This window comes from Vigna radiata, chromosome 7, assembly GCF_000741045.1.
Source record: "Vigna radiata var. radiata cultivar VC1973A chromosome 7, Vradiata_ver6, whole genome shotgun sequence".
Taxonomy (NCBI): domain Eukaryota; kingdom Viridiplantae; phylum Streptophyta; class Magnoliopsida; order Fabales; family Fabaceae; genus Vigna; species Vigna radiata.
The window spans coordinates 48,899,089-48,923,047 of record NC_028357.1 but is presented as its reverse complement, the minus strand read 5'-3'; the positions used below and the strand labels follow the sequence as shown (position 1 = coordinate 48,923,047).

General features: G+C 31.9%; 3 protein-coding genes across 4 annotated transcripts; 1 reads left to right on the top strand and 2 right to left on the bottom strand.

Moving 5' to 3' along the window:
• Positions 1-2,642: 2,642 nt before the first annotated feature.
• On the bottom strand, positions 2,643-9,628 carry LOC106769510 (acyl-CoA-binding domain-containing protein 4). The gene is made up of 16 exons (XM_014655152.2): positions 9,171-9,628; positions 8,987-9,065; positions 8,694-8,837; positions 8,306-8,383; positions 8,101-8,205; positions 7,452-7,518; positions 7,302-7,363; positions 6,760-6,899; positions 6,510-6,636; positions 6,288-6,402; positions 5,627-5,715; positions 5,090-5,173; positions 4,669-5,010; positions 3,441-3,953; positions 3,294-3,353; positions 2,643-3,152 (listed from the first exon to the last, which is right to left on the bottom strand). Exons 1-16 carry the CDS (start codon positions 9,206-9,208, stop codon positions 3,066-3,068), a joined length of 2,130 nt encoding a protein of 709 aa, XP_014510638.1. The 5' UTR covers positions 9,209-9,628; the 3' UTR covers positions 2,643-3,065.
• Positions 9,629-11,229: 1,601 nt separating this feature from the next.
• LOC106767649 (pentatricopeptide repeat-containing protein At4g22760) lies at positions 11,230-15,705 on the top strand. 2 transcript variants are annotated; one of them, XM_022784061.1, is made up of 3 exons: positions 11,230-13,263; positions 14,184-14,245; positions 15,087-15,705. In XM_022784061.1, the coding sequence occupies exon 1, from the start codon at positions 11,295-11,297 to the stop codon at positions 13,032-13,034; it is 1,740 nt and encodes a 579-aa protein (XP_022639782.1). In that variant the 5' UTR covers positions 11,230-11,294; the 3' UTR covers positions 13,035-13,263; positions 14,184-14,245; positions 15,087-15,705. The 2 variants fall into 2 exon arrangements, with proteins under 2 accessions (XP_022639782.1, XP_014508066.1); XM_014652580.2 differs by lacking the exon at positions 14,184-14,245.
• Positions 15,706-16,358: 653 nt separating this feature from the next.
• On the bottom strand, positions 16,359-22,493 carry LOC106769389 (probable serine/threonine-protein phosphatase 2A regulatory subunit B'' subunit TON2). The gene is made up of 12 exons (XM_014654995.2): positions 22,160-22,493; positions 21,925-22,016; positions 21,386-21,448; positions 21,191-21,289; positions 20,664-20,822; positions 20,407-20,478; positions 19,805-19,937; positions 18,470-18,534; positions 18,185-18,260; positions 17,827-17,928; positions 17,334-17,526; positions 16,359-16,886 (listed from the first exon to the last, which is right to left on the bottom strand). Exons 1-12 carry the CDS (start codon positions 22,296-22,298, stop codon positions 16,649-16,651), a joined length of 1,431 nt encoding a protein of 476 aa, XP_014510481.1. The 5' UTR covers positions 22,299-22,493; the 3' UTR covers positions 16,359-16,648.
• Positions 22,494-23,959: the final 1,466 nt, after the last annotated feature.

The window sequence follows — 23,959 nt, the reverse complement described above, 5'->3', positions numbered from 1 at the left end:
TGTGTTAAAAGACTTGTATAATGTAGATTGCTAGAGTCATTTAATAAATATATATGAATGAATCGTCCAATGTATATTGTTAAACTCGTTTAATCAATACGTCGACAATCTCTCTAATGTTTTTCAATAAGCTTATCTAATCAATGTATTTTCGTCTAATAATTTTTGTTATACTCATCTAGTCAACATATGAAATGACTTGTCCAATATTTTTTGTTATACTTATCTAACTATTGTATAAACAATCTTGTATATTTTTTTGCTATATCTTTTTAATCAGTATATGAAAAGACTCATTTGATATGTATTCTTATACTCGTATAATCAATACATCAATAAATTCACTTAATATATATTGTCGCACTTGTTTAACATGTATATAAACATGCTCATGTAATGTTTATAATATTGTTATGTATATTCAAATTCATTTAATATATATGTATTACAAGACTCGTTTAATTAGTAAGTGAACAAACTTGTCTAATGTGTATTGGTAAATTCGTTATATGTATAGACAAACTTGTTTAATGTATACTACTAAATTTGTCTAATAAGTGTATAAATATATACTTGTCTAGTATTTGTTCCTAGAATTGTTTCATTAATGTATTGACACATAATGTATCTGCAAACTCATTTAATTGTGTTAAGACTTGTTTAATTTGGAAAAACTCATTTAATGTGCATTAATAAACTTGTGTAATTTGCATATTGAAAAACATACTTATGTAATGTATGGACAAACTCCTTTTTTGTTTCTTGCTAAACTTATTTAATTAGTATATGGATATATTAGTCCAATGTATTCTTAAATTCGTCTAATCAATGTGTACAATTCATATGTTTTTCTATACTTGTTTAGTAATTGTGTGAACAGATTCATCTATTGTATATTATTAAACTTGATTAATTAGTATATTGACAAACTAATTTAATATTTTTTGTATACTTCTCTAATCAGTGTATGGAATACTTCTAATATTTTTTGTTATACTCATCTAATTAATATATAGTCATACTTGTTTATTATGTATTTTTAGACTCGTCTAATGATTTCTATTATACTCGTCTAATTATAAATATATTTTTTTATTAAATAATATTAGTTTAATTTTTATATAATAAAAATATGAAGAATATTTTCAACAATAAGAATATTTATATAATAATTTAATATAATAAAAATAAATATATTTTTCTTTAGTTTTTATTTTATAGATGAAACTATTATATAACAAATTTTTTAACTGACAATGTAAACTTTGTATTATTAATAAGTCTACATTATTTTTTAAAATAATATTATTTTAAGACACATAACTAAAAAATATATATTTTCTAAATTTAATTTTCATATATATTAAAGTGATTAAAAATCATAAACGGATAAAATTAAAAAATAGTATGAAAAAAGAATTAATATTGTAAGTATAAGTTAATCATTAATAACGTGTTAAAATATCAAATAATTAAAAATTATGAAAGGATAAAATTAAGAATGAAAAAAAATAGTTTAGAAAAAAAAATTAACATTTTAACTATAAGTTATTATTTAATAATAATTATATTAAAAATACATTAAATAAAAGCTTTTAATTATGACTAAAATGTATTTAAGAATAAAAATTGAAAGAAATAATTATTTATTTTTAAAGTTAACTAATTTTTAAAATAATTTTTAGGAATGTCTATCATAGTTTAAATTAATTAAGAAAAAATAGTATGGAAGATCATTTTTTAAATGAAAATATAAAAAAATTTGTATTATATTTATTTAAGAAATAAAAATAAAATATATTTTTCTAAATTTAACTTTATTAAATGACCAACCAAGTAAATAAAAATCATAAAAATTAAAATTGAAAAAAAATAGTACAAAAAGAAATTAATACTTTAATACTACTTTTTAGTATATTTAAAACATTAAGAAATAGTATAGAACAAATGGGTTAATATATTTAAAATATTAACTCATTTGTTTTATATTATTTTTTTCATTCTTAGTTAAATTCATTTAACTTTATTAAATGACCAATCAAGTAATTAGAAATCATAAATGGATAAAATTAAAAATGAAAAACAATAATATAGAAAGGAAGTAATACTTTAATATAAGTTATTTTTTAATAATTTATTAAATGATAAAGTAATTAGAAATTATAAATGAATAAAATTAAAAAGGAAAAAATAGTATAGAATAAAAGTGTTAATGTTTTAAATATATGTCATTCTTTAATAATAAATATACTTGAAATATTTTTAATGATGATTAAACTAGACATGTGTCAATTAAAAATAAATTAATACTAATACATTAATTTGAGCCCGGTGTCGATTGTGAGTAATTAACATCGATCAACCCATTATTGATCATTAACGTTGTGTTTGTTTACGGAACATTAAACTTGCTCTTCATGCATCAAAGGTTAATTGGGGTTTTGATATATTTTGTTAATGTTGTAATTTGTATAAAGAGGTGTAAAAGGGTATGAGTGGTAAAATATATTTGATTTTAAAAGATAATATTTTTAAAATTAGAAGAAAAAAAAAAAGTAGTGGTAGGGTAGGACTTCCCAACCAAAATCCTTGTTATACGGAACCCAAACAATGACTTGACACTGACATCCACGCTGCTAACGTGCGCATCCTCTTTGTCTCTTTCCTCTGCATTATGTCTCTTTCTCTCTCATTGCACCTCTTTCTTCAACCTCATGCAATTAATTTCATATCTAGGAATTATTGTGCAGTAAATCTTTGGCCACCATTACTTTCTTTATTTCACAGACAATAATTTCAAAACTACTACTATTAATGTATCCTATGAATTTATCTGAAATGAGTTTTTTTTTTTCTTAGAAAACCAGGAACATGCAAACTTGAACTTCACCCAAGGAATTATTTACCTCAAATATAGATAGAATTATTGAATTAAAATGATATATTTATATACTCGATGCTTCTTGATATGACAATGGAAAAAAAAAAACAGCACTTGTATGGTGTGATTCACTGGTTATACACATGAAATTTTTAAGTGGAATGAACTACTTCGAACATTCATATCACTGGACATGAAACGGTTTCCTGGGTGTAGTAGATGCTCGATTTTCCATTGTTTGCAATCTCTGTTTGAGATGAAAAACTTCATACTGTACAACACGCAACGAAGATAAGAGAAGTACAAGTTCGGTTAAAACATTGTAGCAACATGAACCAGATACAGATGAATGGAAACATTAATTGAGAACAAAAAAAGGCCTTATCTTAAACTAATCGATCCAAAGATGTACCTGTAGTTGAAATGCCCTTGCCCTTTCTCCTGCAATGACTCCTCTTGTAGAATGCAGCTCCTACAGCAAATTTTAATCGGTCAATAATAATAATAATAATAAACATACATGCAGAAGCTCCAATCAAATGTGTCATGCATGTACTACCTTCTGAGTATCATCTAATACAGCCTTAAGGAAGGCCACATCATGCTCAAGCCGTACATTGTCAGAATGCACAATGTTTGATAGGTTGTTGGCCTCTTCCTGGGCCAACTCTAGACTGGCCAGCTTCTCTCTCATCAATTCCATCTCCTTCTGTGCATCTGCCAATTTCCTCTCCATTTCCTGCTTACTTTTAAGAACAGACGTCAAGCTTTTCTCTGCAGCTTCTTTGCTTGCAAGGGAAGCTGCAAGTTGTCCTTCCAGAATTCCATTTTTCCTTATCAGGGAGGCCACCTTACTTTCATAGTAATGATAGACATTTGAAGTAGACATTGATGCTGATTTATTGTTTTCAGAAAATGACAAATTATCACTTTCTGGCATGTCATTGTCAAATACTAGGTTTTGTTGGTTTGAAATCCCGGATAACATGGCATGTTCCTCTATATTGGTCTTGGTTCCACCAGTGTTCATCTGTTTGCCATGGTCGTTTTCGTTTGTTCTGTGATCACCAGCCTGAAATGTGTCAAATAAAAACACCGTGTTCGATTTTTTTCTTGTCAGAGATATTAGCACCAGGATAGGAATAGGAATTATTGCTAAAATTAGCATGAGTTGAGATGTTTTAACACTAGAATATCTGATTTTGACAATGGACTCTCAAATAATAAATAACATTTGATCTACATGCAGTGAAGGGTGAGGAGGGTTAAAGATGAAAAAATTGGGCAAAAACCAGTAGAGATATGGCCTTAGAGGAAACCTTACACCATAAACAGACCACTACAAACGTTCTATGCAATTCATGCAAATATAAAATGGAACTGCAATGATAAGATGTTTATTACAATTTGCACATTACAAAGACAGTTCTGACATCTGAACGCTTAAATTACGATTTAACATCTGAGAGAGAGCATAGTTCATATGTTATGGCCAAAACCAAATTTCATGACATAATCCGAAAAGAACCCTATTACATAAATGTGTTTGTGTGTTAGATACATTTTGACAATGAAGGGTTAACAAAATCATATAATCTGCATACCAAATACATGATATAAACAAATCTCATTTACATTAATATTGTTTGTATGCATGTTGAAACAAGATGCATAAAGCTCTTCAGATGTTTCAGGTAAATGCCCAAGGTGGGTTCAACATTTTTTCGAGATGATCACCAAGACTTTATATATTTGAACACAAGGCTAATGAATGAAAAATGTTTTACCCGAGGGAAAGAACTTCCATCTGAGTTCTTGTCCATCTTGAGATCAGTATTGTATTCTTCATCATGATCAAATTGTTTACGGAGGGAGGTGTTGGTGGGGGGGAAATTTGGGTCAACAACCAGGGATTCTGACAGAGATCTCCTGCCAGAACCATGTTCAATTGCAGAAGCTAGATTTTGTCTAGCAACTGAGTCAACTAAATGCTGGGAGCAATCTTTAAGTTGGGAGGCAAATCTAGCAGATGATGAATGCTTTTCAAGTAGTACAGACGCTGAACATTTACTGGGAGCTGATTGTCTCCCTACTGCTGATTCGTTCTTTTCCATTATCAACACTTCCACCTGTTTAAGTCAAGAAAAAAAAAATATTACATTCAAATAAGAATGAACTCAAATATTAGCTTCGTATTTCCTGTCAAACCTGATTTGATGGCTCTTTCTTGGAACCCCCAAATGCAACAAGAAAATCCTTTTCCTTATGCTGCACAAGTACCATGCTGAAACCCTGGTAAATCAATAGAGATCTTGTTCAATTTATCAGGAAGAAAGGATGGTCATGCATATGAAATATAAGACATCTAGAAATAATAATTATATTATTAAGGTAGTTCTTAATAAAGGAATGAAATGATTTAATTCAAAAATTCATTGGCTGGAACAGTCGATGAAAATATAATATTTGATAGATATTGAATTCACACTTAACCACCTCGCAACGTGGTGGTATAACTAACTGATTCTATGAAGAAAATATTACCATATCAAAGCTAACCAAGAAAGGAGAAATATATTGACTCATTTGAATGCCCAAGAACCTTTGGCAATGAAATATAATCAGCATATCATAATCACTTAATTGGGTATTATTCATTTAATAAGTTTTTAATTAAATAATAAAAGAAATAAAAGTTGAAAAAAGTGAGGCCAATATGTGACAGCAGATGAATGAGAGCCATACCTTGTTTGTAGAGATAGAAGATGGAGGCGAAGTAATCGCCACAGACCATTCATTTTTTACGATATCAAATATTACAGTCTCTCCATGTCCTGGAATGGGAAGAAAGGAATATTGAAGAAAAAAAAAAGAATAGAATGAGGCAAGTTTATAGATTGTGAGATAATGTACAGGACGCAGCAAAACGCATACAGAAGGCATTACTAAATACAATTAAAACTACTTTAACAATATTTGCTTGATACATAATATATTACATAAAACTTCAGCTAGGTCGCTTGAGCCAAGGGTAAAAACTTGCAATGCTTCCTTTATAGTCAGAATTCACTACACAATCAGATGCTTTTCAGATACCCTTAATACATCAAAACTCATTGCCCCATGGATAAACAAAAACCGTTTGTATAAAAATATTGTTTCCAGTTAAATAGCCCAACAATCTTGAAGAATAAAGTGAAATGCTAACAAAGTTTACACAATCAACAGAAATGACACCAGGCAAGAAAGGCAGGAGTAACAATTATGACCCAGTAAGCAGAATGAAACACTTCAGGCCAATGTATAAATTATTACTCCACAGTTATAAGATAGCAGAACTTCAAAACACAAACAAATAGTAGGGTTTAATATCATGAAAAAATGCTTCTTCCATTGCAAAACATACTTTTTTTCCTGCTTCCACCCCCTGTAATAAACCATTTAGTGCCACATAGGACACCACAGCAACCAGCTCTAGGCGATGGATGAAAACCTCGTATCTTTACTCGTGACCATGCCATCTGAAGAAATATATACTTTTATCAGGTTAAATGGTCGATGAAGAATTCATCCGCATGGTATTTCAGTATAGAATACGGACACATATGGACCTACAGAACTTACTCACCGTTTCAAAGTCAAGTGAATATAAATCATTTAAGGTCCTGGACTTTGATGATCCTCCAAATATATAAAGAATTTTATCATCATAAAGAGCAGCTACATGGTTAAATCTGGGAGAAGGTGCTGTTCCCCTACAATTAATATAATTGCAAAGCAACATAACATCAAAAAATTGGGTGATTATTATGACTGCATAATCACAACTAAGTCCAACTTTTTTCTTTCAAAAGTTCCTTTATCTTTCAATCACTTACGTGTAGTGAAGTGGAAGCCATGTAAAGGACTTGAGATCGAACATGTGCAGATCATTCAGTTTCCTCCTTTTTGCATCCTCACCACCAAACAATATTAAAACAGTGCCCGCTCTAACAACACTGTGACCACTGCGAGCAACCTACCAAGAAAAAACTCGAAGTGTCAGAGTCCATATATAGATTTTAATTCAAGGAAAATGATGATACATCAGTTCTAGTAAATGTGCAATTAGAGGTCGTTACTGTAACTAAACAGCATTGAAATACAATATGACATGAAAATTACATGATTGTTGAGTGTAAAAAATATCAATTTGATTGCAAAACAAAGCTTTTCCATCCACTGGGAAATCATAATTTATGATCTGGTTCAATTTTTTTTTTTTTATGTTCTAATGATCAAGATTTAATAATATGATGGAGCAAAATATATAAAATAATATCATTGCTACTAGCATTTGGTTCAATATATCAATAAAGACAATGCCCAAGAGCAATTTATATCACTGCAGCATTTGCAGTTATGAAAGGGATATCCCTACTGGTATGTCTCCCTTCGCCTCCATCAGTGACCAGCACTCTGTCTCTGTATCAAATGCCCATACTATAAAAATACAAAAAATTACAATCAGAATCATTTCACAACATTAAACAGCAAAGAACCGTTATAGGTAGATAACATGAAATTCAACCTGAAATTCTGTCACTCCCCGGGTCTGTTTTCCCTCCAATTAGAAGAGCCTTTTTCCCCCAGGATACCTTGTCAGTTTATCATCAAGTATAAGAGACTCAAAAACAGACACAAATCATATTGATTATTACAGTAATTTATACAATTGATACAAAGCTCAAGTATAAGAGTACACTGAAGTAGTCAACCAGCTATGGTACTTCTCTTGTTCCTCACATCAAGCTACAACTTACTACCGTGAAACATATTCTTGATGGATTTTCCTTTAGTTTTTAAAATTGAAAATGCTGTCTTTTCCATTCTAAAATCTTCTCCCAAATCTCTCTTTCTATGAACATCGTAAGTTGGAGGGCCCAGACTTTCTATATAGTATATAATTAATGATTCCTTCAATTGCTTCATCATACCAAGGGGTCATGCAACTACATATGATTGATTATCATTATTAAGTAGAACATTCATTTGTTGCAGACAAAATTTGCTGGCGAATAGTGTGTATATGGACACTCAGCGGGCCCCTTATTTGCTTTTTCAACTTGTTTGAGAAATTCAATTTTATGACCTTTATACACATTGAGAGACATGTTATCCCATGTATTGCACAATGAAGCAAGGTCAATAAGAATATGTTGCTAATAGGACATGAGTACCAAACTATGGCCCTTGCATGCTGGAATCTTCAGTGGCAGACTGCTTGGTGATAAGTAAAGCTTTGACGATGCCTTCGTCCATGAAAATCTGTCAAAATTCAGCACCTGATAATAAAAAAGTATAGCACCGGTTGAGATGGCCAACAAACAAGCTAGTAAGTAGTAAATAATGTTCATGTTTCTGCTCACAATCTCCCACTTATACCTGTACATCATCCAACAAGCCAGTCCCAGATTCACCGCCTACCACTACCATCTTATTCCCAATGACTGCTGCTGCATGCTGCACATATTTCACAATGAAAATGACGGTTCAGTCCTTTCCCCTTCCCTGCCACTATATATGAGCATTCAGCTTTTAAAAATGATCAATTCACTTCAGTGAGTAAAGTAAGTAATGTCAGTCTTTGATGTTTATCATCAAAGGTGCACATTTAAAACAAATCGTGAATGTATTACAATATCATTTGTTGATACTCACTTTACCACTGTTTAGTTTAGAGGAGCCAAATCCCTGTATACTAGTACTAGTGGAATAATAAAACTTGCAGTCCAGAAAAGATGAGAAGTAAAAGAATGGTAAGATTACAGACATTGGATCTAGGAGTGGGCTTATCCCCAGCAATAGATAACACCATCCAGTTCTCTGAGCTACCTGATGCACAACTACTTATCTCAGCTGAAGGCAGGCAATCAACTTCATCAGAATGGCCACTGGACCCTGCATCTCCTTCTCCCTGGAACAACCTTAAAACTTAGGTAACATCCCACTGTCCAAACTCATATTTTGTGTGGAGATGAAAATACGTTGGAAACCCCACCCATATTGACTATGACTAAAATAGTGTATATAAATGAAATTGAGTTAGCTGAAAAAAAATCTTACATTGGAGTTTCCATTTCGTTTGGGATGCCTGACTGGAGTTCTGGTTCCCTGGTTGGCCTCAGAAAGCTGCACCTTCAATCTGCCACAACAGAAATGTCACACTATTACATCACCCAAAACACACTCTGAAAATGCAACTGAGGTTACCAAATCAAGTGATTGAAGAAAGAAACGGTTGATGTACCTGCCAAGTTTCATGCGACGACGAGAGAAGCCAAACATGATGATAAAAGGAGGAGAGAAAAAGAAAGTAAAGAAGAAGAAAAGGTGCAGCAGAGAAGGATGAAGATTGAATGAGTGAGGAAGTAACCCTAAAAAGGTAGAAAGGGAAGACACATTGTTTGATATCAGTCTCTGAAAGAGTTTCTTTGCTTTGCTTTAACAGTGTTTGTGCCCAGAAAAAAGTGGGTAATAATAGTAATCAGATTCACAATAATGAGAGAAAAAAGAGGAAAAGAAAAAGGTCAGATAGTGTAGTTTTTTATAATAGAATGTGTTGTGGTTGTGGTTTTGGTTTGGAAGAAGAGAGAAGAACAGAAGTTGGGTTGGGAGTGATGGAGTGCAGACAGAACATAGCATTGATGACAATGAAAGAGACAGAGACAGAGGATGCGCACGTTAGCATGCTAAATAGTGCAGTGTCAGTGTGAGGTCCGCAAAAGAGGGATTTGGCTGGCTACTTTCCTGCTTTATTAATAATTAATTATGCATGCATATGCTTTACAACTTACAGCAAATTAAAATTATTTAATTGAAGAAAATGAATAAAAATAAAAGAAAATTACATAAAAGAAAACAAAAATAAAAGATAAATATATATATATATAAGAAAATAAAATTATACTAAAAATTATTTTATTTTTACTCCTATTTTATTCTTCCATATAATAGCTATTCTTTTAATTCTTTATGTTCCTCGAATTCTCTGTATAAACTATAATAATATGTAATTATTCTAACTTTTTAGGGTTTATTTTATTTTTAGTATAATAAAAATATTTTAATTTTAATATAAAAAATTTAAATTTCATTAATTTTGTTTGTGTTTTTTTAATATTTAAAATAATTAAACACGTTTTTAATTGTAAGATGTGTTTGTTAAAACAATAAATATACATTATAAAAAAAATGTGAATTTTATAGGATGTGAGATATAAAAAGAATAGCAAGAATACAAGTATTTACATGTATAATTTAGTATACAAAAGGAGTAAATAGAATTGATAGTTTACACAAGTTTTGAGTTAGTAGTACTTTTCTCTTTGTTGGATACGTAATTAACCTTGTATTCTTTTTATCTGTTATATCATTTAATCTATTTTTTATTTCTATCATCCTAAAATACTACCTATAAAAATTGAAAGTATTTTTAGCTTATAACTATAATCATAATTTTCAAATAAAACTTTTAAAATTTATAATTGGACATTCTTTTATGGAAATTATTATGTAACTATAAGATTATAAAACAAAAAAAAAAATCTTATGAATACATATATATATATATATATATATATATATATATATATATATATATATATATATATAATTCTCATAATTTAAATATAAATGTTAGTCTTATTTTTTATTAATTTTTTTATAATTTTTACTTTTTAATTATATTTTACTTTTATTATCATAAAAAATTGAAAACACATCTTTCCACTATATAATAAATTTAATAATGTTTATGACAATTATCTTCAGAAACATAACAAGGATGATTTCTAATTTATTCATGATATAAAAATTTTACATTCACAATAAATAATATTATAATATTTTTTAATAATATTTCTAGGGTTTATATTTCTCTTAAAAGGTAGACATTGTTAGGGTGATAAGTTAGTAATTTTATATGAGAAGCATAGACCATATCACAAGTTAGTGTTTGTGATTTTGGACCCACCACACATGCAGTAAAGACAAAATCACATTAATGTTTTCAATTGCATTTGTTTTTGAAGACTGAATCCCTAACCCTAACACCTGTTTCTAACACTGAAAATAGCTGACAACATGGGAAAATAAAGAAAACAACTACTAAGGCCATCATGATTGATCACAAAAGTAAAGAAGATGAAAATGGAAGAAGAATAAGTTAAGAAAAATATATAAAACAAAATAAGATGGTATGAAAGTTTTGTAATTTGATTGATTCAATAAAAGATAAAAAAGAAATAAAAACATATGTAATTATGTTTTGTAATTTAATTGAACATTATTAATGTTGGCAACTGTCAGTAAGGTTTGTGCTTGGGCTGAGTGATTGATGTTTCTTCTTTAAAGCAAACCCAAGAAAGCTTAAATGGTAGTTACCAAATTGGTAACCTTGATGAAACAATGTTCAACTGTGAAGCAGGCAAAGCAAATTCATGCCCACATATTGATCAATGGTTTTACTTTTCTTCAACCCCTTTTAATCCATCACATGCTTCTTTGGGATGTCACTAACTACAGAACTGTGGCACATTATGCCTACTCAATGCTTCACCATTTGCACAATCCAGATTCCTTCTCGTGGGGTTGTGTCATTCGGTTCCTCTCTCAAAAGGGTCTGTTTACTGAAGCTGTTTCTCTATATGTTGAAATGTGCAGGATGAGATTGTATCCAACTTCACATGCTATATCCGCCGCACTCAAGTCATGTGCTAGGATTCAGAACGTGTTGGGAGGTGTATCAATTCATGGGCAAGTTCATGTGTTTGGATTTGATACTTGTGTTTATGTACAAACGGCCCTTCTTGATTTGTACTCGAAAATGGGTGATATGGTGACTGCTGCACACGTGTTTGATGAAATGGCTGAGCGAAATGTGGTTTCTTGGAATTCTTTGTTATCTGGCTATCTAAAAGCAGGTAACTTGGATGAGGCCCAAGATTTTTTTTATCAGATTCCCAAGAAAGATGTTATATCTTGGAACTCTATGATATCTGGGTATGCCAAAGTAGGAAATATGGATCAGGCGTGTACTTTGTTTCAAATAATGCCAGAGAGAAACCTGACATCTTGGAATGCAATGATCACTGGTTTCATTGATTGTGGAAGCATCGTGCCAGCAAGAGAACTTTTTGATGCAATGCCCAGCCGAAACTGTGTATCTTGGATGAAAATGATTGCTGGATATTCGAAGTGTGGGGATGTTGATTCTGCTCGCAAGCTCTTTGACCAGATGGATCACAAAGATTTGCTCTCGTATAATGCTATGATATCTTGTTATGCTCAAAATAGCAAACCCAAGGAAGCCCTTGAACTATTTAATGATATGATTAAACCCAACATCTACATACATCCAGATAAAATGACTTTTGCTAGTGTTATATCAGCTTGTTCTCAATTGGGGGATCTGGAACATTGGTCCTGGATTGAGTCACGTATGAATGACTTTGGAATTGTTTTGGATGATCATTTGGCTACTGCTTTAATTGATTTGTACGCAAAGTGTGGAAGCATTGGCATGGCATACGAGCTATTCCATGGGCTGAGAAAGAGGGATTTGGTTGCTTACTCTGCAATGATATACGGATGTGGAATAAATGGAAAGGCCTCTGATGCAATCAAGTTATTTGAGCAGATGCTTGCTGAATCTATTATTCCTAATCTAGTCACCTACACTGGACTCCTAACTGCCTATAGTCATGCTGGATTGGTTGAAAAAGGTTACCAGTGCTTTAATTCCATGAAGAACTATGGACTCGTGCCTTCAATTGATCATTATGGAGTCATGGTTGATCTCTTAGGGAGGGCAGGATATTTGGATGAAGCATATAATCTTATAATAAATATGCCAATGCAACCCAATGCTGGTGTTTGGGGAGCTCTGCTTCTTGCTTGCAGATTACACAATAATGTGGATCTTGGGGAAATAGCTGTTCAGCATTGCATTAAACTGGAGAGTGATACAACTGGTTATTGTTCTCTTCTTTCTAGCATATATGCTGCTGTTGGAAAATGGGATGATTCCAAGAAGATGAGAAAGGGTGTGGAAGCAAAGGAAATCATCAGGATACCTGGATGTAGTTGGACAAGCAACTTAACTGCTCCATGATTGGCAGTCTTTGAGGGTTTGAATAGTAGCAATGAAGCAGTGACGGGAGGTGACGAGGAACGTGATTTGGCTACTGACTCAATGCCATAATTTATCCATTATGTTTGAGGAATTTGAAGCTCATGGCTTATAGCCTTCCCTTAACCTTTTGCTCCCATTCCATGGCAATCTAGAATGCCTTCGGCCTAGACTTATAAGTCAACATACAGGAAACTTGAATGACACACTGGTAAAACAATTGACATGCTTGCTTGTTTTTGTGCAATTGTCTTCAATTATTGACTATCAATGTTGTGATTTGGCTAATATTCCCCACTGTCCTTTTTAGTAATCATTTTTTTGACAAAAACTGGTTCATTTTTATTTGTCATTTTTTAAATTTTAAGATAATGATTTTTGTTCAATTATACCCTTAATTTAATTAATATGGAGAGAGACAAATTACTTATGATTACACAAAGACAAAATGTAATGATACATAAATGTACTTTGAAATAAGAAAACTGAAAGAGTATAATAGGTAACAAATTCAAATTGCGTTAAAAATAAAAAATTAAATTATTTCCTTGGTTTTGGTGAAAAAACCTTAAAACTATGAACATATAAAACTTATTTTTGTTAGTGAAGGGCTGAAACCGTAGGTGTTGTGCGTAGGAATGCAACAGCTGTGAACTTGATGGTTTGAGATGCACGTTGTTATTTGATGCCTAACTGCCCATGGTTGGTGTTGAATTTTTAAGTTTTAGGGAAAAAATTTGCTTTCACCTCTCATGTGGGATAGAACAGGTTTGTGGTGTTTAGCTATAGGCTATTTTAGATTCTTTATTGTATATAGACGTTGATGAACATTTTTGTTTGTTCTGGTTTTAAAATTTATAACTTCGGGATTCTTCTTCAGAGACATTTCGGTATATATGATAATTGATTTTGGAATATAGTATATTTTAAAATGTTTTAGAAACACCCTTTAGTTTAGATTTAATATATTGCATTGTATTGAATCCCTTTATAGGTCATTTTGTCTATAATTACAGATTGTATAAGACAGTTTATGAAATTTTGGACTTTATATTTGGATTTCTTTGGCCTTCATGTGATGTGAGACCCCTTAATGTGATCCAAACTTTGATACACTCTCATCATCATCAGAAACATGAAGATGGATCGATCGGTTATAGAGTCCAGAGATTTGCAAGCATCAGTTTTTTAGGGTATCATGTTCTGTCTTATCCCTTTCTTGGTTATACTTGCTTAAACAGTTGATCGGTCCCTTAAGTTCTCCATTGAAAATGATCAATCAATAGACCTCGATCATGGCTTATGTTTTAACCATGTTCAATAATCTCGGGATGTGGCCTAAGATAGATTAAATACTCTTTTCTTCTTTCATCTTTTGAGAAACTTTTTAAAGACAAAATCATGACCCGTAAAACCACTAATAGAACCATCTGTTCCTTAAGTCCTTCATTAGAGATGATTCATCCTTTCCCTTGGAGGTTTATGTTCCTACCACGCAATGTTGGTGATTAATGCTAACGATATCTCTGACTGAAATTTGAACAGATAAATTTTGAAAACTTCTGCCATATTGCTTCTGTATGTACAGAACAAATAGGTCCTAAATGCCAAGGGTTTTTTTCCTTAAAACTTTATGAAGTTTGAGAAACGACATGGCAGCTGCCTTTGTTCAGATGTATAGTCGAATTGCTGCATAGAAATTCTTCTTCTTTGATCAGACGAGGTTTACTTGGGTGATATATTTTAGTTTTTAGTTTAGATGGTGCCTCGTAGTTGTATTTTCTCTATTTTAATTTCTGTATTGGTACAAAAGATATTCTTTTTAAATTTTAGAATAATAAATAAAAATGTATTGAGGTAAATCTAAATGTGCATAACTCATACAGCAGCTTTCAGTATGTTCTTTAAATAAGAGAAAAAACAGATACGGAATGTATAAAATAATCCTCTTCATTTTTTCATGGTAGTTTGCAAATTGTGACAACTTTCATAAGCTTGAATACTTACCTTTTATTATAATGATGTGTATTTCAGGAAAATGAAGTCAGAAAGTTGCTGAACGCATATGTGGTGGGTGGGTTTTCTGTATGGTTTTAGGATTCAGACTCATTTATCCAATGCTTCTGGTCCATTCTTGTCCATTAGTTCATCTTTGCTTGTTTATATATATGATTTTAAATGCAATGAGTAGAGTTAAGCAAGCAGGAGCTGCGAAAAATGCAGATGGGATTCTGACTGATATTTTTATTGAGAAGGGTAAAAACGCTTTAACATCTATTGATAGGTTTTTTCTTAAAAGGAACTTTGAATGTTTAAGTCAGTATTCAGTAGAGGAGCACCTAGTCTGCAAGAAAGGAACGAGAAACATAATGTGTACTACTTGATGAGCGCCTATCCAGAATCTTATAGAGATAATGCTGCTAAAAGTGGGAAAGAAAAGAACTTTGAGCGGTCGTTTCTTGCAATGAAGTATGGTCTACTCTTGACAGAAGAAGACTTTACCAAATCATGGCTAAACATTTGCATTATCTGCTTAAAGATAAAGAGGAAACAGCTTAATATTTCATCCTTTTGACAACCACACTATCCAATTGTTAAGCACGACTTGTAGAAACTGTCGTACCTTCATCTATTAATTGTATTCACTTGGGCATCTATTTTACTTTACTCGCTTCAATAACATGAAAAGGATAGAATGATCAGATAGAATACATACGAATTTACCTTTTGTAACTTCAAATTGATCCTATATAAAATGCGATATTACCAATATGTTGATTACACACTTAACTCGTGGATCAAAATTTTATTAAATTTTAAAAGTGTAATAATTTATATATGGTAAAGATTTCCGAACCTAAGCGCTCATAAAGTGTTTCTTAAATTACATGTAAAATTTTCAAACAATTCATGAATTAGAGCTTCAGTTTAATTATCTCCTTAATTGTAATTTAATATCTATTTGTGACGTAATGATCTAACAAAAATGTGGAATAAAACTCGATTAAATTATTTATGAATTCAAATTACAAATTTTTATAATGTTAATGCCCATTAAAAAATCTCAAAAAAGATTAATTTAATAGAACCTGTTTAAAACTTTTCAATGAAGATTAATTTAATAAAACAAACAGAAAAAAGCCTATTCATGCTCTAATTGAATGCGCAATTTGAAGGACAAGAAAATTTACCCAAATAATTTTGATTTATTGCAATAAAAAAATTTGATTTATTGTAATCACAATGAATTTTTTTTCCCAGTGGGGTGTGAAATGTATAACATGTCAATTTATTGTAAGAATCCTCTTAAAAGTATCAGACATCTTTTAGCATAGATAACAAAGCAATATCATCACTTTATATCAAATCATCACAAGAATTTGGCTAAAGTTTAGGACCAAACTTTGAACCCATGGCTATACTACATACACACTAATTTATGATGTTTTTACAGTTAACATGTCCAGAAACACAACTAATTCAACATTTAATAATTCAAATATATGAGAAGTGTTTTACATCTTGTGATTGTGAGGAATCCTAAGTTGAAATGTACCCGAGGCTGAAGTTTTATGTTAGCAAGTCCCTGGTCGGAGTTATTCTTCTTCAGGTTCTTCTTCCTCCTGGAGAAGATTCTCTCTATTGTCATGAGCCCAGAAACCACGCACATCTATGAGCATGCTGGCTACAGTTCCACCCTGTTTGCAGGCCAGTAGGTCTGCCAATGTTATCTTGAGAGGATCAACTGGCTTAACCATATCCCAGATTTCATCCCTCACATCTTCAATACAAAGTTCATAGTTGCCGCCCTCAATCCATTTATGGTGTACATCTCTGTTTTTTTCACAATAAAAGGGCTAGTCAGTGAAAAGTTGAAATAACAATGTAAAATTATGAGTATTACATCCAATTGCAAGTTAAGGGACGCCAACGATCTCCGTGGGTTCCATCTCACAATTAATAACTACTGTGTGACTGTCTATTTGAGACTTACAGCACTTGCTCAAGCACTGCAAGCAGGAAACAACAGCTCTTCTTTATAGGAAGATTGTATCAGGCAACATCTGACCATCTAGATGCTCCCCTTCTATTCTTCCAATAATAGCATTAAATAATCATTACTGGTTTAAAAGTTTGTTAACTTATTGTGCAAGAAACTAATATTATCACCACAAATGGAAATAAAAAAGCCCAAGAAATATAGTAAAGAAAACGAATACTGGCAAAAGGACAATGTAAATAGTTCATAAATACTAGTATACCAACGGAATGACCGTTTACCTGAAAAGGGAGTGAATGTCAGCTGTAGTGAGGTAACCCCTCCCTTGAAGATCAAGGCAACGAAACAAGTATGTCAAGCCTTCTGGAGTATCTTTGTTTTCTAAAGCCAGAACAAAGTCCAGGAAACTCTCAAAATCCATCTCTCGAGCATTCCCACCACCACTCTTTCCATGACGAATATGTTCATCATATACTGCAAGAAGTGCATTTGTTTTAGTTCATTTACAAATGAGTATCAAACTATGAATCACATACTCACGTTAAACATTGCTAAACTAAACCAAGATTATGTTCCAGTTCAGCACTAAAAATTAGAAACACGCAAAATAGGGAACATATAAGGCCATCAACCACAATTGTTATTATAAATAGGAAATTGGAGGAAACCAGCATTATGGAGTTCAGAATATGTAAATAGATGTCAGTACCAACGGTAAATATATACCAAAAATTACACCATATCTGGAAAGGGTATTGCCATAGTAAATTTTACCTCTCTCGATAAAAATATCAGTCAGAGTTCCGTCTGCATACTCGCGCAGCTCTTGCTTGCTTAATGTACCATTTGTGTCTTTATCAAGTGCAAGAAACATGTCTGCAGAAAAATTCAGAATGAACATAATCACAAATCAACGAGAAATAGTTTTAACCCTACTTATATTCATGATTTCTATTCATCATGAAATTCAGGCCATTCAATGTATGAGTTTAATTAGAAACTCAGTATAATTTGATAAGAATGTCGCATTGAAAATCGTATATAAACAAGCAAAGATGGATTGACGGACAAGAATGGAGCAGAATAATTGGGTAAATGAGTCTGAATCCTAAAACTATACAAAAAAACCCACCACATATGCGTTGAGCAGAAGTCAAAGAGAACCAGTTTTCGGCTTGCTCTGTGTCTGTGACTTCTTCTTCACTTTCCTGAAATACACAACATTATAACAAAAAGTAATTATTCAAGCTTATGCAGAGTTAGAACAAAATACAGTTCACTGTTCTTATAAACAAAGTAAATTAATCATGTGAGGCACTGCTTTTAAACACCAGAAGTTCCCATGACAATATCAACCAGCAGAGAGGCAGCGACGTTTAGTTCCAAAGATATTAAGAGAACATTTTAAACAACCTACCTGGTGAAGCTCCATGAGTTCCTGGAGACAATTACTAAGCAACACTTTCTTGATGCACGCTTTTCCTGTACAAGAAAAAAAAAAGTTCAATAATACTGGATAAAAGTAATCTGCATTAGCTGAAATTCAAACAAGCAAAATGCTTGAGCAGAAACATTTAAAAGATAAATATAATTAAGATACACTAAATCAACATTTTATTGAGCGATAACTAATTCTTTACTGACCCTAACTACTTACTTGTAAACCAAAACCACCAATTGGAACAATTTTTCATTTCTACATCATAACATGAACAAGGTGCGTTAATGCATCCCACCTTGTGCTCAATACCTTATTAGTAGTAAATTATTTGCAACATAGTATCTAACTGAACATTCATGAAAGAAACTGATCAAATTATATCCTTAGGTGCTTGAATGAGCAGTAATTTTTAGTGGTATTCAAGAAACTAATTTGCAATACACAAGCTACCATTGTCAATGCAAAATTCAATGTTGTCTCGGGAATAACAAATAAGAAATAGGCAACAGACACGATGACAGCACCAATATTAGTTATTAACTAGATTTCACGATAAACCAGCCAACACTAGTTCAACATATTTTATGGTCCAAAAGTTTATAACATGGCAATCAACTGTAGTGGCAATTGAATTGGGGTTAGAATATAAGCATCAATTGCTTTTATTTGATAAAACCCTGTATAGTTACTGGACATTCAGTGGGAACATATTTGGGAAGATTGTGTTTCATCAAGGTGTCATTTTGTCATCGGTAGTACCACACGTCAGATTCTGAAAATAGGAAAACTCGGATGGAGAATGGCAACATATGCTCCCTTGAGTGCTAAATATGACAAGCAAGGTGTTGATTAGATGCTCTATGAGTCTCAGAAACAATAGGTTTAAATATTGGGAGTTTCTCCGTGTAAATGAGTTTAATGATTTATTGATAGCTTTCTGGGGTCAGCAGTTCACTTCAACGATAATTGCTAAACAGCATACCCGTATTTGGATAATTGATTACAAGATGAATATTGAAAATGATAAGATTGAAAGTTGTAACAATTTGCAAAGGGGTGGGAAAACATTGAAGAGATCTACTTTTTATATTCAGTACTCCAATTTCTGTCTTTTTCTTCTCTTATTTAAAGAGCATACTGAAAGCTGCTATATGAGTTTTGCCCCTTTGGATTTGCCTCAATATATTTCTATTTATTATTCTATATTCTAAAAAGAATGTCTTTTGTATCAATACCGAAATTCAAACAGAGGGAATACAACTATGAAGCAACATCTAAACTTAAAAACAAAAAGATATCAGCCATGCAAACCTCGTCTATGAGGATCACAAAAGAAGAAGAATTTATGTGCGGCAATACGACAATACATCTGAACAAAGGCAGCTGGCATGTCACGTAACTGCGCCAAGTTGGGTATCAGACCTCGGATATAGGCCTCCATTTCCTGAAGAGCAAAGTAAATAACAACAATAATAATCATGAAGGTTAACATGATAAGAATGTAAGAAATTGTTCAAATAAAATTTGCTTTCAAGCTTCATATTGAGCATACTAAATAAACCACTCCCGAGGTTACAATTCTCAAAAAAACTTAATATGGTCAAAAGAAGAGTTTGCTCACTGTATAAACTTGAGGTTAGAACATAAGAAAGAACCATATGCACACCAATAAAATAAAGGATATGTAATCATAACCAGGAGTGAAACATGTGATACCACTCCATAAGCATCGTTGACCAGTGAAATGCTTTCTATTTGAAGAAAAACAAGCATATAAAATTAAATCAAAGTGACTATTTCCTATATTAGAATACTAATGTATATACAGAAAAGTAAAAAATGAATAAATAAGATAGTGAATTTATGGTTCAATTTAAAATGATCCAAAGCCTAACAGCAATAAGAATTCATACATGTGGCTGAAGAAAACCATCAGAATCCTCATCAAGCTCACTCATGTCAATTCTTGCCTGTGTAAGTGAAACCTGCATAACCATAACCAGTACTCAGTAGCTTTCACAAACATTAGATAAATTCATCATGTTCAGGTACATGCAAACAACACAAAAAGTTTTAATGAAGAAACAATAATATAGCCGCATTTATGCTGAAGTATTCAGAAGAATTAAACAGCAATGCCACTGAAACAGCACGTTGGAAGGTGACGTACCGTTCGCATCACATAAAGGTAAAAAGGTAGAATAGCAATTCTTCCCAGCTCATCTTTCTCAAACTTCATAAAGTTTGAAGGACTGAAAAATCTTCGGCACTTAGGACCTATTTGTTCTGTACATACAGAAGCAATGTGGCAAAAGTCTTCATAGTTCATCTATAAGAAACGAATTGAAGTCTGCATTAGGATTGCTGTGAAAATAGCGTATAAAGCTAAAGAATATCCATATAAACAACGTTACGGTAACTTTGAGATTATCAAGGATAAAATCTTGGCTAAATTATAAATTAGGTGAATAAAAGCAACTTATATCACCCATTTAACAGGAAAAAAATAATTTAGATAGGCAAATAAGCATCTTTGGAAGTAGAGCAAATTTAACTCGTCACTGAAACATATACGATTGTGTCAACAAAATTCCATTAAGAGTTTTGTGGTAGATTTATTATAAGGCAAATCTGGTTTAATATGCCGCAAAGTTGGGAAATATGGAGAAGAAAAACAAAAATGTGAAAATGTCAAACCTTTTCTGCACCAGTAGCATCATCAATCACACAATTCTCTCTTAAGCACACCCACATAGCATCCAAATCATCAGCATTCAGCAAAAGATCCGATTGTTTCTGTGCAACACACACTGGGAATGTCAAAAACTAAGAAAACGTCAACTGTTTAAGCAAGAAGTATGACCAACAAAGTGGTAAGACAGAACATGATACCCTCAGAAACCGATATTTTGCTAGTCTCTGGACTCTATGACTGATTGATCCATCTTCGGGTTTCTGAATAAAGATGAGAGCATATCAATGTTGGGATCACATGAATGCCAGAGAAATCCAAATCTAAAGTTCAAAAATCCACAAACCATCCTATATAACCTATAATGATAAACAAAGTGACCCATAAAGGGATTCAACACAACACACGAGGGTGTGTTCTGTCTGTTCTAAACATCAGGGCACTAGTAAATGACAGTTATCTTATCATTTTGAACTCGCTCCATAAACAAGTCAATCCGCATGTTGTTACTTTTGTGACTATAACAAACATATTCAAACGGAAATACTGTGAGAAAAAATGCAAAGGCAACCGTAAAGGTGTCCATCCTTAAAAAAATAAAACACAACGATGTCTTCATGAGTCCACTATCGGTACCAAAGTATAAGAATGTAATAAGTGTACTTAGTGCAAGCAATGCGTGCATAAAATATACAAGAAAAAAGAATATGATGAAGCGATGATGCTTTATTTCACGTGCCTTCTTGTAGAAACTTGGAATTGTACCAGCTTCGGCGCTTTTCTTCTGCTTTTCTTTAAAAATGTCGAGCAGAATTCTCTTCGTTTCGAGTTCTGCGAAAGGGGGAATACATTGAACAATCATTAGGGTTTGAAAAAAAAAACGGTACTCAACTAACGGATTCCTGATCCTGACGACGCCGACACAATTCATCAACAATAACGAAATGTAACCACGAAATGGGGCGAATACTGACCCATCAAGGCTTCGGATCCGAGACCGGCGCCGGATCCAATGAAACGGCGAAGATTGCGGACCCATAGCATGGAGGACGCCGGAGGAATTTTTCGATGAGGAGCGTCATGGGTTTCGCCGTCGCTGGAGCCGCTGTACATGGCGAAGTGAAGTCCTAAATCGCAAATAACTAATTCTTTAGATAAAGGATCTGAAGGAAACTCAGTCAAGTTTGTTCTCTTTCAGATTCAGCTTTTGAATTCACCATAACATAATCATCTCACTCACACACAAACTTTTCATCTTCCTCTTCTTTTGATCCCTAACCAAACTAACTCTTCTACTTAGAAAATTAATCTACAATCAAAAATTAAAAAATTTATACTGTTATAAATTTAAATTTCAGTGTTACATTTTTTTTAAAAGTATTTTATATGGGCGAATTGCATACAAGAAGAATAATCATATGAAAATACAAAAATAGTTTTAACTAATAATTCCATTTCATTTCTACCGACAAAAAAAATGATAAAAACCTATCGATAAAAATAATAACAACATAGAGCGATGCTTAAATTATTTAATAAATTAGTTCAATAAGAAAATAATAAATAAAAAAACTTTAATAAACTTGTTTAGAATAAATATGAAAAAAAAAAACTTAGGTGATGAAAATAAGCAAATGAATCAAATTTAGTTAAGTGAAAGAATTAAATTTTTCGATAAAAATTTTTCGATAAATTTGGATCTGAGAATGCTATAAAGAAGGAGAAAATATATATGTTCATGTTACATGAAGCAATATCTCTAAAATTTGACCAATATATTTAATTTTTTTAAGTGTATGTTTCTATGCTTTTTTAATTCTATATATATAGAATACTTTTTTCAAATGTAAGAAAAGCAATACGAGTATAGTTAAGCAGTGAAAAAAATTATTAAGATGTTCTAAAATACAATACTACTAATGTATACTAAACAAAGATAAATTATAATACATTTTGAATTGACAAAATATTTATTTTTCACACATTGAGAATAAAATAAATTTGGAAAAAGTAATATCAATGATGTTTGCATTCTCACAAGTTACGGAAACAAATGAGATTAAAAAAAAAATATTAACAACTCGGAATTTGATTAAGCTTTATTTATTCGAGGTAGAGCTTTCAAAATGGGTAATTCGACTTGACTCGGTTCGATCCATCACGGATGGTTATTTAGTGAGTCAACCCAACCTGGCTTATTTACTACCGAGTCAGAAAAATTTGAATCCGGCTCGACCCACCACGGGTTGGTAGGTAAACGGGTTGGCTCACTGACCCACTTAATTACAATTTTTTAAATAAAAAAAATTATAAACTTTCTATAATTCAAATCTAAACAAATTTCACTCCCAAATTTCACTTCTAACATGAATGTTTAATTAATTTTAAAAATATGGAACTTAAATAATTTTTTCAAGCAAAAAAAAATAATAAATATTTTTTTATAAAATTAAAATTAAATTTTAATAAAATAAAATTAGGTAAGCAGGTTGGTGGGCCAAACCAGTCCACCACGGATTCAACCTGCATGAGACGGGTTTAAATGAGTCGGATTAAAATCTGACCCACATAAAAAAAAAATACAATTTTTTCAAACTCACCCCGACCCGAACCCGTGATAGGCCAGATTGACCTACAAATTGTGATTCATTTTGAGAGCTCTAATTCGAGGTAACTAACCTAATTGTTAATGAGTATTTAAGCTTTGAACAGTCTAAAAAGGGAAAGGAAGTCTCATTTAAGTTAATGAAATATATTTTAAATATTTGAATATA

What these genes read in the sequence shown, in the direction of transcription:
- LOC106769510 (XM_014655152.2), bottom strand. Translation starts at nt 9,208, where the DNA reads ATGTTTGGCTTCTCTCGTCGTCGCATGAAACTTGGCAG. An exon ending in CGTCGCATGAAACTTGGCAG is followed by an intron (nt 9,066 to 9,170) that starts GTACATCAACCG and finishes CTGTTGTGGCAG; the next exon opens with ATTGAAGGTGCAGCTTTCTG. An exon ending in GGGGAGTGACAGAATTTCAG is followed by an intron (nt 7,364 to 7,451) that starts GTTGAATTTCAT and finishes GTATTTTTATAG; the next exon opens with TATGGGCATTTGATACAGAG.
- LOC106767649 (XM_014652580.2), top strand. Translation starts at nt 11,295, where the DNA reads ATGGTAGTTACCAAATTGGTAACCTTGATGAAACAATGTTCAACTGTG.
- LOC106769389 (XM_014654995.2), bottom strand. Translation starts at nt 22,298, where the DNA reads ATGTACAGCGGCTCCAGCGACGGCGAAACCCATGACGCTCCTCATCGA. An exon ending in ACCTTTATGTGATGCGAACG is followed by an intron (nt 20,479 to 20,663) that starts GTACGTCACCTT and finishes ATGGTTATGCAG; the next exon opens with GTTTCACTTACACAGGCAAG. An exon ending in ATGGTTTTCTTCAGCCACAT is followed by an intron (nt 19,938 to 20,406) that starts GTATGAATTCTT and finishes TTTGCTCTTCAG; the next exon opens with GAAATGGAGGCCTATATCCG.